The following is a 13609-nucleotide window of genomic DNA, read 5'->3' as shown; positions in this document are numbered from 1 at the left end:
GGAAGAATCCTTCCCTTGACCTAGCTAGCATCTCTCGGGAAGGTGGGGTGCAGGGTACAGAACCCCTCCTGTTGACGTATGTAGTGTTTACACCAAAACACTACGGTGGCGCAGCTGTTCTGCTGTAGCATTTTAAGTGTAGACAACCCCTTCCTTCAGCAACGGGACTATGCTGAAGGCCATAAGAATCTTTGAGGATTAGAAGAAACTGAGGCAGGGTGACTGCAGTGCCACACAATGCCCGGGGTGTCATACTCCGAGACTGTACCCTGCAACCACTGTAAAGCAAAGATGTTTCTGGCCCATTATTGGTTAATAGTTCATCTATAAATAAGTTCAGAACAGTGCATGTAGTATATACCGTAGTAGAAAGTTACAAGTCAATGTCTTTAAGGGGTCATAACTCATGGGAGTTTCTTTCCTGCTCCAGAGTTGAGGTTTTAACACCTATTTGCATCTAGAGATAAGCTTCTTATTATTATTATTTATATTCTGATAGTGGAAACAGTGTGACAGATTCCTTCCAAATGCAGAGGAAGATGCAGACACTATCCCAAATAATCTTTTGTTTTCATATTTTATCAAGGACTTGACACTCATTAAAACAAACCACTCAAACAGCAAGAGTAATTAGATACTATTTTCTATCACTGGAATGTCATTGCTTTTAATTATGTAGTGCAGGGGTCAGCAACGTTCAGCACGCAGCTCGCCAGGGTAAGCACCCTAGCGGGCCGGGCCAGTTTATTTACCTGCTGACGTGGCAGGTTCGGCCAATCGCAGCCCCCACTGGCCGTGGTTCGCCGTCCCAGGCCAATGGGGGCGGTGGGAAGTGGCGCGGGCCGAGGGATGTGCTGGCTGCGGCTTCCCGCCACCCCCATTGGCCCGGGACAGTGAACCGCGGCCAATGGGGGCCGCGATCGGCCGAACCTGCCACGTCAGCAGGTAAATAAACTGGCCCGGCCAGCTAGGGTGCTTACCCTGGCGAGTTGTGTGCCGAACGTTGCCGACCCGATATAGTGCTGGTCATCTAAACTGGCCTGTTCTTTTTAGATTTTGATGACCTCTCTGAATGGAACCAGGCATTTAATCTTTTTTGAAAACTTCAATCACTGTCGCCACATATTGGTCATCAGGTGGGGGCTTCCTCTGGCTGCCAGGCTGCAGGAATTTCTTAATTGTAGGTATGTTGCTTATTCTTGCTTTAAAAGCCTGAAATGAGAAACAACAGAAGCCCTAAGAGTAAGGAAACAACATCCAACTACTTCATAAATAAAAACTTCACACATTAGTTTTGAAGAAACAGAGCTCATTAGCAGAGCTTAAATCGCCTTAATTCCACAGACTTCTATTGTTATTATTACTTAACATTTACATAATGGTAGCACTTAGAGGCCAAGCAGATCAACACCCCATTGTGCTTGGTGCTGTACAAACATACAGAAAATTACTGCTCATGCTCCAAAGAGCTTACTGTTGATTTACACAGTATTAATGAGACCAGAATCAGCCCAGGAACTCATGTTAAATGAGCAACTTGAAGTCTTTGTTCTGCACAATTCCATAGTTGCTGGTTGTGCTTTAGTAACAGAATTACCTGTAACACAGGGAACTTGGAAAGCACAGTGGGCTCTTTCTCCTCTACCATTAAAATGGTTTCAAGCAGCTGTACATCTGCCCAGCTGAATCGGTTGCCAATAAGAAACTCTTGCCCATGTTGTTTCAGAACCTACAGAAGGGAACACAGATGTTATGGGTATGAAAGAGACATAGGTCTGGTCTATACTACCCGCCTGAATCGGCAGGTAGAAATCGACCTCTCGGGGATCAATTTATCGCGTCCCGTTGGGACGCGACAATCGATCCCCGAATCGACGCTCTAACTCCACCAGCGGAGGTGGTAGTAAGCGCCGCCGACAAAAAGCCGCAGAAGTCGATTTTGCCGCCGTCCTCACAACGGGGTAAGTCGGCTGCGATACGTCGAATTCAGCTACGCTATTCACGTAGCTGAATTTGCGTATCTTAAATCGACTCCCCGCTGTAGTGTAGATGTACCCATATACACTGGATAAATACTGGCAACTGAGCTCAGTGTGATACTTTCAAAGTATAGCAAGGTCATGGTCTGTGTAACAATCTTGTATGAAGCATCTGGGTGGGATTTTCAAAAGCACTTACGTGATTCATTAGCACCTGTGCTCCTCAATCACTGAAGTGCTTTGGCAAATCCCACTGTCTGAATACAACACTAGTATTAATAGCTGCAATAGAAAAAGTCTGAATTCTTGTACCTAAGTACAAGATGTACATAGACGAGTCTTTCCAGGTCACAGTAGAATGGTTCCACCCCTAGTCCAACAGCCTCTGTGCTTTTGAGGAGGATGAAAGTCTCGGGGAAGGAGAACATCAAGCTGCAGCGAGGGAAATGATCCCATAGTTGGGATCTTTCTTCCAGATGATGTCATGGATTCCCCTCTGGGGGAGGGGACCCCAGTTATTAGGAAGAAACAGGTATTAGTAATGTGGACTTGATTATCATAAATATAGATAGTAAAGAGGAGAGGACAGAAACTGATAAAGTACAGATAGGAACTGAAGAGAAACAGTCAAATGAAAAAGAGTCCCATTCAAATACATTGCATGAAGACAGACAACTAAATATTGACAAATTTTATAAGTGCTCATGTGCAAATATTGAAATCTAAATATTAAGATGGGTGAACTTGAGTGCCTGGTATTAAATGAGGATATTGATATAATAGGCATCACAGAAACTTTGTGGAATGATGATAATCAATGGGATTTGGTAATACCAGGGAATGACAGAATAGGTCATGCTGGTGGGGGAGTGGCACCATATGTGAAAGAAAGTATAAAGTAAAAATCTTAAATGACTCACACTGTACCATAGAATCTCTATGGGTAGGAATTCCATGCTTGAATAACAGGACTATAGCAGTAGGAATATACTACTACTAGAGAGGCTACAAAAACAGAAACTCAACAATAAGGGGGGATTTCAACTATCCCCATATTGACTGGATACATGTCACCCCAAGACGGGATGCAGAGATAAAATTTCTAGATACCATTAATGACTGCTTCTTGAGGCAGCTACTCCTGCGACTCACAAGGGGAGAGGCAATTCCTGATTTAGTCCTAAGTGGCACACAGGATCTGGTTCAAGAGGTGAATATAGCTGAACCACTAGGTAATAGTGACCATAAAGTACCGGTAATTACATTTTTGAACACTGAGCACTTACAATGACAGATCTACTCCTTTTTCAGACATCTATCTAAAATGGGGGGGGGGGTGATCATTCAATTCCTTTTGTTCAGTTTGGCAACAGAATATTGTTCATTGCAATCAGAAGCATTTGTTCTAGTGCCTCCACTGTATGTCTTCATTCAATTATATGTAATGAAATGACTGTAAATTGTTGCCTCACTATCACTTACCTTTTCATAGACTGGGAAATATCTGGTTGTGGCCCTCTCGATGATTAAGGCAAGATTCCTCTCCTTAGGTGGAGTGAAAGCAAAGGTAATGATCATTCCCATGAGATCAGCTGTTCCTTCCACATACATGTCAATTCTGGAGGGAGGGGAGAGAAGAAAGCATGTTCAAATTATTTCAGGTTTTTCTTGCAAATTAGTAAAAGCAATTTTTTATGATCCATTAATGTTTGTATAATCGGCTTTTGTGTTATACGATAGCGCTGTTAAAATTTCACTGTTGCATTCATGCCTTGCTCCCTTTCTAATGACAATGCAGACATGCAAGCAACGTTTTTCTGGTGAGTGGTTCTTCTTATTCATTTATTTTTGCTGTTAAAGTAAACCTATTGCTTATCAAAGATTCTGGGTTAACAGCCCTGGAAGCTCAAGTCCTTTTCATCCACAGAACCAGTGTTGTCAGGTAACGGCAGCAAAACCATTATAGTACTGCATCACAGAACAAGCTATGCCTGCTCTGCCTGTAAGAAGTTTCACCCACAGCAAAACTGCAAATACTTGGAATTCTTTACTATTGGTTTTGCAATCCCAATTTACTCAGCAAAACACAATACAAAACAAAAATAAAAAACTACAACACTAAGGGCCTGATCCTGTTCAGCATAATTTCAGAAACAATGGTTAAAATCCATCAAGGGCCAAAGAATTTGCCCCTTAGTGCATAACAGCTTTTTCTCACCCTTTCATACTCAACTTACAGTATTACATAAGTGTTAACTGGTAATAATATAGCTATTCATTGTAGTTTATTAAGCAAAAGGGAGTGTTATAGTACAATGCTCTCTCTTTCAGATCCTTCCCATAGAGGTTGTACTTGGCAGCTATGTAGCTGAGAATGGCTCTGGTCTGCACCATCTTCATCCCATCAATTTCCACCAATGGTACTTGGTCAAACAGCAGGACGCCATCTTTGGAAAGGAAAATACAATAAGTAGAATGTTACTTAGGCCGGATCTATACTTAAAAGTTAGGTCAGCATGGCTATAGCACTCAGAGGTGTGAAAACATCACACCCCTGAGCACCATGACTATGCCAATCTAACGCCTGGGCACACAGGGTCAGGGTAGCCCCAAATGTAGGCAGCATGGGATGTTCTGATTTAACCCATCTCCTGATGTTTCCATCATCCTAGGTACTGAGATGAAGTTCCTACAGTGACAGAAAAATCCCTTCCATTAGTGTAGGAGGCACCTATACTACGGCGCTACAGCAGCATAATTACAGCACCGTAGCTGTGCCACTGTAGCATCTGTAGTGGCCTCGGTCCCCATCCCCTCCCCCAACTGTGTTATTGTTATAGTGGAGCTGAGAAAAATATCTAAGTCGTTAGTACACTTCTGATTGTATATTAGGAGATCTTCAACGTCTGCCATTATATTAAAACTTCCTGCACTAAAATAATGATGTAGGAAAGAATAAACATATACTAGTCTAAATATTTACTCTGTAGCTAAGACCTAGCATAATCAATTGACACATTGCTTTACAAACCTATAGTCAGATATTCCCTCCCCAAAGGGCTTCCAATTTTAATTAAACTATATATGTAGACTATGCTCCAAGGGCTTAGTTCTGCCCCCTCTGAAGTCAATGGCAAAGCTCCCTTTGAATTAAAAGATACAGGATTAAGCCCCAAATAGGCATGTGTGCTACTGTACCTACTAATAGACAGCATTTGATCTAAGTCCCTTTTGTTTGCTTTAGTTGCCTGATTTCAATCCATTAACTTCATTCTTCTTCTCAGTAGAAAAGATTATTTTAACAGGAGTTTGTCTGCTCTGTTTTGCACAAAACCATCAAACTATGTCAGTAGCCTAAAATAAAAAAAAGGTCCTTCCATTGTTGCGAAGTGTTTAATTTCATAGTGCAATAAAATTGTGTAGAACTGGTTGTCCACATCATCATTTTTTGGTAAACATTTATATAAAGATTGTGTGTCCTCATGACTGTCCAAGAGCAAATGTGACCAGATTAGGGGATAAATAAGCATTTAGCAAAAATGTCCTTTTCTAGCAGAAGCCTTTTCATTGATAAAAAACAAAATTCATTAACAAGTATGCAAGGGCTGGGAGGGAGGGGGGGTTACCATCAGAAACATGTACTAAGATAAAAGCTTATTAATGGCTGGATTTTCTAGCCACACCTTGCAAAGAGTTCCCTGGCAGGTCAGTGCACTGAGCATTAGTAAACTGAAAGAGCAATTTGTTTCTAAGGACTTGTCTATACTTGAAATGCTGCTGCAGCTGCACTGTTGTAGCGCTACCTACGCCTATGGGAGGGGTTCTGTAGGTAATCCCGTTTCTGTAGGTAATCCACCTCCCTGAGAAGTGGTAGCCAAGTCAACAGAACAATTTTTCCATCGACCTAGTGCTGTCCACCCTGGGGGTTAGGTCAGCTTAACTGCTTTGATCAAGGGCGTAGATTTTTCACACTCCTGAGCAACGAAGCTGGGTCAACCTAACGGTCGACCAGGCCTTAATAGCAAAAGTAGTAAGGCCATGTCTGCACTACCACATATGTCGGCAAAATTTATGTTGCTCAGGGGTGTAAAAAAAAACCACACATACCTTGTGCAATTTAAGTTTTGCTAGCATAAGTGGTAGTGTGCACAGCCTTATGACTGGAGGAGAGCCTCTCCTGCTGACATAGCTACTGTCGCTCGTAGAGGTGGTTTTATTATGTCAACGGGAGAGCTCTCTCCCACTGGCATAGAGCGGCTACACAAGCAATCTTACAGCAGTGCAGCTGCATTAGTATAGTTGTGCCGCTGTAAGATCGCTTGTGTTGACGTGGCCTAATTTATCCTTAATAACAAGCTATTAGCTCAAGTGAGATTTGTGATACACAGACAATTGCTGACCCTCCCAGCTTTTACTGGGAAAAGCCATGACTGTCCTTTAAATAACTAGAAGCTACATATAGGCAAACAGGTTTGGTTAAGTACCAGTCTAAATGTTTGCCCAAAATATGAACCAAATGTGGTGCATTAAAAACTGTTAAAATTGTAACACTAACACTTTAAGAGTAAGGGTTTTCCTGGTCTGACCTACAGGCTACAGGGATCTATAGGGAAGCCTGAGATTAGAGTCAGTTTTGCAGACAGTTAGCTTAGCCCTAGAGTAAGGTGGAGTGAGTTGTGCTTCTTTGTTTTAGGGAGCAGCCTGCTTTGTCTCTTTCAGGTTTGGGATTCTTATGTGTTATTATTCTGAATTCTAAGAAATAAAGTTATACTGCAACTTGGCAGGAAGAGTATGTTTTTATCAGACTTCGCTGTGTGTTTGCTGTGAACATAATACCAAACCCAAACCCAAACTTTAAGGTTCAATAAAGTTAATTGAAAAATAATTGACACAAGGTACGTCTACACAGTAAAAGAAAACCTTCGGCAGCAAATCTCAGAGCCCAGTCAACTGATTTTTGTTCACAGGGCTTGTGTTGCAGGGCTAAAAAATATCAGTGTAGATGTTTGGGTTTGGGCTGGATCCCAGGCCCCAAGACTCTCCCCCATCACTACGTTTCAGAGCTTGGGCTCGAGCCTGAGAACAAATATCTATACTGCTATGTGTAGCCTGGCAGTGCAGGCTCTGAGACTTGCTCTGCAGGGTATTTTTGCTGTGTAGGAGTACCCCCAGGTGCCTAATCTGTAACTGACAAACCTATTTAAACATACCTTCCGACCTGGACAAATCCCTACACACCCAAGCCACTGAAACAAAAGCCTGCAGTCAACTGCCATATCACTCAACACTGAACAGCTATAGGATATGCTAAATATAAACTCTTATTAAAAGGTAAATATATGCCTGCTTTCAGGGAGTATGGCAGTTGAGCTCAGTGCATTAAGACAAGAATCATTCTTGCACCGTGGGAGGTTATTGAGATACTCCTTTATGAGCATTCATTTATATTCCGAGACTTAAATAATACCTACTGTATCAGCCCTCTTTTAATACCAAAGAATACCTCTGTGTTAGTCCTCAGTATAACAAATACATGAGTGACGGGTGGGATCAGAACACTAAACAAGAGGGGACAAATTCAAACCCGTTCTTACTTCCTACAACGTACAAGATAAAAGCCAAACACACATCCAAGGTTGCAGGAAGGTGGGGAAAAAAATCATGAGGGAGGAGAAAAAGGGGGCTTTTACCAATCAGTCCATAACCTGTAAGGAAAGCTCTACGCCAGGCTCCACTTCTTGATTCTGATGACCTACAAATCTCTCTCTCTCATGATGAGCTATCTCCCTTCAACCAATCTAGTAGTGTAGCCTGTCTTTCTGGATTTTTAGTCATAATCTTTAACTCACTGTTTAACAATGGTTAAGCGTTAACAAAATGTTAAACTCAGCTGAGCTCTTGATCTTCCTCCACAAGCCCTCCCCATCTCACCATGAACATTGTTACCATTCTCCCAGTCACTTGGGCCAGTAATATGAACTATAATGTGGCCCTCCCACTGGATCCCCATACTCAAGCCATTTCTAATTCTTGCCACTCCTTCTTACACAACATCTCTAAACTCAAGTATCGGGGGTAGCCGTGTTAGTCTGTATCTACAAAAACAACAAGGAGTCTGGTGGCACCTTAAAGACTATCAGATTTATTTGGGCAAAAGCTTTCGTGGGTAAAAACCTCACTTCTTCAGATGCACGAAAGCTTATGCCCAAATAAATCTGTTAGTCTTTAAGGTGCCACCAGACTCCTTGTTATCTCTAAACTCAGTCTTCCCTCTCTGACTACACAACCAAAACTCTTGGCCAAGCTCTCATCTCACATGTTGACTACTGCAACCTTGCTTCCCTTAAGTCTATTCAAGTATCAGGGAGTAGCCGTGTTAGTCTGTATCTACAAAAACAACAAGGAGTCTGGTGGCACCTTAAAGACTAACAGATTTATTTGGGCATAAGCTTGCGTGGCTAAAAACCTCACTTCTTCAGATGCATAGAAGAAGTGAGGTTTTTACCCACGAAAGCTTATGCCCAAATAAATTTGTTAGTCTTTAAGAGTGCCACCAAACTCCTTGTTGTTTAAGTCTATTCAGAGAGCTTCTGCTCAAATCGTCTGCTTGGCTTATTGCTCTGACCACACCGACCCCCTCTGAATCCCTCTGAACCCCTCCATTGGGTCCCCCTTATCAGATAAGATAAGCTTCTTGTCTTTAAGGCCTTATTTAACTAATGTAGCAACTTATTGTGATGTCAACTCCCATCTAGACTCCACCAGCAATCTTAGCCATTAACACCCACTTATGCAGCTTTGTGTCCCTTCCCCCCCCACGCACTGACCCTTATGCATGGGAAAAATTCCCTGAAAAAATCCGAATAGCAACTACCTTATCTTCCTTCAAATCCTTCATTAAGACTCTCCTCCACCATGGTGTCTGTGAAACCCAGCCTGCTGATCATGACTAGGCAGGTGACAAATGGACTCCTCCTCTTCACTGTCTTTCCTTTTCCTACTCCCTTCCTTTCTCCCTGCCCCTAATCCTCAATAAAAGAGCTGCAGTACACGTTCTGTGCATCACAGTTTAGGAAAGATGTGGACAAATTGAAAAGAGTCCAGAGGAGAGCAACAAAAAATTATCAAAGGTTTAGAAAACTTGACCTATAAGGAAAGTTTTAAAAAAAATTGGCATGTTAAGTCTTGTGAAAAGAAGACTGAGCGGGGAGCTGATAACAACCTTCCAATGTGTTATAAAGAGGACTGTGATCAATTATTCTGCATGTCCATTGAAGATAGGACAAGAAGTAATGGGCTTTAATCTGCAAAAAGGGAGATTTAGGTTAAATGTTAGGGAAAAGTTTCTAATTATAAAGGTCTTTACACTCTGAAATAGGCTTCCAAAGGAGGCTGTGGAATCTTTGTCATTGGAGGTTTTTAAGAACAGGTTAGACAAGCACCTGTCAAGGATGGTCTAAGTTTACGTGGTCCTGCCTCAGCACAGCACCTGGGCTAAATGACCTCTTGAGGTCCCTTCCAGCCCTACATTTCTATGATTCTATATACCTAACAAAGCTGGGCCAATTCTTCATCAGAGTCATCTGCGTGTATGTTGTCTCTCCAATCCCCTACTCTTCATTTGTTTGTGCATTTAGACTCAAAGCCTCTGAAGGCAGGGATGGCAACACCCAGCACAATGGGCTCCCTACCTGAATTAAGGCCTTTGGATACCCCCATAATATAGATATTTAATAAAAATAATCAGGGGCATGATCCTGGGAGGCGCTGAGCTCCCTCAGCATCGACTAGCTCCAGTGGAAGTGAAGGATGATTAGCACTTTGCAGGCGTTACTTGGCACCAGACAGGATTGGGCGGTCAAGGTTAGTGATTTATGAATTGATACATGATGTAAACTGAATTAAATGTGTCCACACAGGGGTTTACACTGGTTTAAGTAAACTCATGTAAAACCCAGTTTTAGCTAAACTCATGCCACTTTGGGTGTAGAAAATTCCCGGTCTGCAGTCTTACCTTTTATTAACTTTTGATACTGTTCTCTTGTTTCCAAAAATTCTTCTTCAAACTGCAAAAGGAAAGATGAAATAGATTAGTTACATTATTATATTTCAGGCAGCTTCTTTTAGGAAGCAACTCTGTCACAACGAGCCAAAAGGCAGAGTAATACACCAGCATAACAAAATAAATCATGGCTAATCCTGAATGAGTCCAAACAAGAGCAGCCCTTCATAAATTATGGACTAACCTCCACCCCAGCTGCTGCCAACAGCCACCGTATTGATTCCATGCGTCCTCTTCCATTGAAGTAGGTAAGTTTGGGTTTCCCAGACATGCTTCCTTGCTTCTGCTTCCCTGACAAATATCAAGCAAAGGAAAATGTTTCTGAACAAAAATGAGTTTTTGCTACAATGGAATGTTTACAGCACAATGAGGTTTCAGGCCTCTGCTGCTGTCACTGTACACATTACTCAAGGTATGTCTATAACTACAAGCACTACAGATGCAGTATTACAGCTGTGCTGCAGTAGCGTACACACTTACTAAAGTGACAATTACTGTAGTAAATCCACCCCCTCAAGAGGTGGTAACTAGGTTGACTGAAGAATTCTCAGTGTTTAAGCCTTCTGGAATGGTTCCTCCAGGCCAGGTGGGCTTTCTGATGAGTTTCTGTTTGGAAACCTCTGCTCTTAAAAGCATAGTGCACTCTAGAACACAAACAGGGAGGGACAAAGTGGGGCCTGAGCATGTTTGGTGGTGTTCCTCTCAGGCCCATCCACTCACTCCTGTGGGATAGACCCTCATGAACACCATCAGAGAAACAAAAAAGTCTCACATATTTTTCCTCCCTGAGGATGTACATACTGTTTAAAAGGCGCTCGATCCAAATCTTGACTTAGAAATCATTCAAATTGACAATCACTCTTTAAACAGTTCTAAGAATCAAATCATTTAAGTTTTCTGTCTTGATACTAAGACTATATTCACAGTAAACATAACGCAGCAATAATCACTTCTTTTTTATTAAAGCAAATAACTAATTGCAGCACCTCATGGCATTTTATCCATAAGAAAGATATTGTACAAATTTGTAGTTATTTGCAGGTGAATAATGTTTAGTGCATGCTGGCAGTGTTTGCTGTCTGTACACCCAATACTCCCTGATATGTTATCACACTTAATGAATACTTTTTACCCTTTATATCATGTCAACACACATTGCGACAACATATAGTGTGCAGAAACTTATAGTAACTGAAGCTCTTCCATTAACTATGAAAGCCAAAGATCTCATAAGTGCTTTTAAACCAAAATTATGGAATAAAGACAGAGTAAAATCAAACCCAGACATCCAAATTCTGCTCTCGGTTACACCTTTGTAGATCCAGAATAACTCCATCAACTTTAATCAACTGCATTTACACCAGTGATACAGAAAGCAAAATGTACAGTCCACATTTTGGGTGGAAAGTTGCATGTGTGTTTTATTGTCAACCAAGATGAGAATGGTGTATGTGTCAGAACACAACACCCAGGAGGTGTGTGGGTTACACATGGCTATGTACAAAATGATAGAAAATGTTTTAAATGCTTTTGTCTAATCTCCACATTTCCCCTAAAGCAGTCTGTTTTCTATAATGAGTTCTAGGGCTGCGTCCTCACTGGATTTTCTGGAGCAGCCACTTCACTATACAAGAATCAGGGAACAAAGTTAAGTCTTTCAAAAGCAACATTGCCTGCATTCAATATAAAGCAGCAGCAGGTTTTACTTTCATCCACCCCTCAGGAGGGAGACAGGTTTTCACTATTCTTTTATCAGCCACTATAGTTCAGAGCAGAGCATGACATGCTATATCAACCAGCTTTCATGCTCAGATCCAGAGGAAATCAGGTCTAAGTTCCAGGCTTTCATTGCAATTCTGAACTTTACTCTTTCTCTTGCTTTCTTCCTCCCCTCTCCTTTGGCTTTTTGCTCTCACTGTTTGTCCTCACTTTACAACATGCCTTATTCAAGTCTGAGTTAACTTTCTGGATTAACTTCCTATTTAAATGGTCCATTTTCCCTTCTTTTATCCTCCTGTATAGCAATCAAACACCACTTGAACTGGCTTTGATGCAGGCGGCTAAATATAGTAAAGATTTTACATTACCATTACCAACAGTTATGCTAAGGTGTTTGAAAGTAGCTTTATTGAAACCAGCAGATCAAACTGTTTAAGGTTAAACTAATTTCTTTTTATGCGAGTGTCAGTGTTAACCTTCACGTCCTGACCAAGGCCAATTTCTAAGGCGCTTGAAAGTAGCTTTATTGAAACCAGCAGACCAAACTGTTTAAGGTTAAACTAATTTCTTTTTATGCGAGTGTCAGTACTAACCTTCACGTCCTGACCCAGGCCAAGTTCTTCTCCTCCTTAACTGAGAACAGAATTTATCTCTTCAGGTTCTGAGAGTATGGAGCTCCTCCAAACTCCACCCCTCAGGGGGAGTCACATGCATACCTCATAGGAAAGAAAAGTTCCTCACTTCTTAAAGAGACCCCCACAAAATTAAAAGTATCAGAGGGGTAGCCGTGTTAGTCTGAATCTGTAAAAAGCAACAGAGGGTCCTGTGGCACCTTTGAGACTAACAGAAGTATTGGGAGCATAAGCTTTTCCCAATACTTCTGTTAGTCTCAAAGGTGCCACAGGACCCTCTGTTACTTTTTACAAAATTAAAAGTTACACTACCGTTTTAAAATGTGGCTGTACCTACTACTGTTATAAAATTACTATGCGTGAGAGAGAAAAATATCTTTCTCTATGCTTTTCAGTTTGTTTATTTGACTATACACAGAGTGCTGTCAGCTTCCTGGTTACATAGTCAGCTTCATGGTTACATAACTACTCAGTATCTCCTGTTGTTTGAGTGGGTCTTTCACACAGCAACAGAGGAAAAACATTCAGAAAAACAGAGAAAATATTAGATTTGAATTGACTATATTTCAGGTTGATGGTGATACTATTTAACAAATTAAACCAATATGTTCTGCTCCTTATCTGACTTTTCAGCAGTAATTCAGGTTTGTCCTCTCACTGCTGCAATGTACAAGAAAGACACCTAAAATGTGGGACAACTTGGGTCTGATTTTTAAAATCAGATTGCTAGAGCCTGTCATTCACACATGCAGTTATCTGATTTGTGTATGCATTCTTGGTAGTTGGACATGAAAAATAGATATGCAATTTCTGCCACAATTGGGCTCCATGTTTTTAATTAATAATGCCTATTTTACAACTTTTAAGATGAGCCAGAGATGAGAAAAAATCAATTTGCCTGGGGTCGTACCCACAGTTTCCATGCAATACAATTGTTTTGGCTTTGTTGCTTGTATTTAAGGTGAAATGGTCGAATCGACATCAAACTGGATGTGTAGATAGGTGGTCTAGCTTCTAGCAGATAGAGAACTGAACTGGGACATGGTAAACCAAGCTCCAATTCCCATTTTTGCCACAGACTCTCTGCGTGACCTTGGGGAAGTCACTTAATCTCTGCTCTTGTGGCAGGTACTGTCATAACTATAAAGGGAAGGGTAACAGCTGTCCTGTGTACAGTACTATAAAATCCCTCCTAGCCAGAGACTCCAAAATCCTTT

At 41.4% G+C, this 13609-nt stretch overlaps 1 protein-coding gene across 3 annotated transcripts; it reads right to left on the bottom strand.

Annotated features, from left to right (window-relative positions):
- Positions 1–558: 558 nt before the first annotated feature.
- LOC128834791 (glutathione S-transferase A4-like) lies at positions 559–12461 on the bottom strand. 3 transcript variants are annotated; one of them, XM_054023889.1, is made up of 7 exons: positions 12354–12461; positions 10226–10332; positions 9994–10045; positions 4294–4426; positions 3462–3597; positions 1598–1729; positions 559–1212 (listed from the first exon to the last, which is right to left on the bottom strand). In XM_054023889.1, the coding sequence occupies exons 2-7, from the start codon at positions 10310–10312 to the stop codon at positions 1087–1089; spliced, it is 666 nt and encodes a 221-aa protein (XP_053879864.1). In that variant the 5' UTR covers positions 10313–10332; positions 12354–12461; the 3' UTR covers positions 559–1086. The 3 variants fall into 3 exon arrangements, with proteins under 3 accessions (XP_053879864.1, XP_053879865.1, XP_053879866.1); XM_054023890.1 differs by lacking the exon at positions 12354–12461 and adding an exon at positions 12237–12258; XM_054023891.1 differs by lacking the exon at positions 12354–12461 and adding an exon at positions 10522–10541.
- Between the last annotated feature and the right edge of the window lie 1148 nt (positions 12462–13609).

Source organism: Malaclemys terrapin, chromosome 3 (genome assembly GCF_027887155.1).
Source record: "Malaclemys terrapin pileata isolate rMalTer1 chromosome 3, rMalTer1.hap1, whole genome shotgun sequence".
NCBI lineage: Eukaryota > Metazoa > Chordata > Testudines > Emydidae > Malaclemys > Malaclemys terrapin.
The sequence above is the reverse complement of the archived record's forward strand: the minus strand, read 5'-3'. Positions and strand labels throughout refer to the sequence as shown.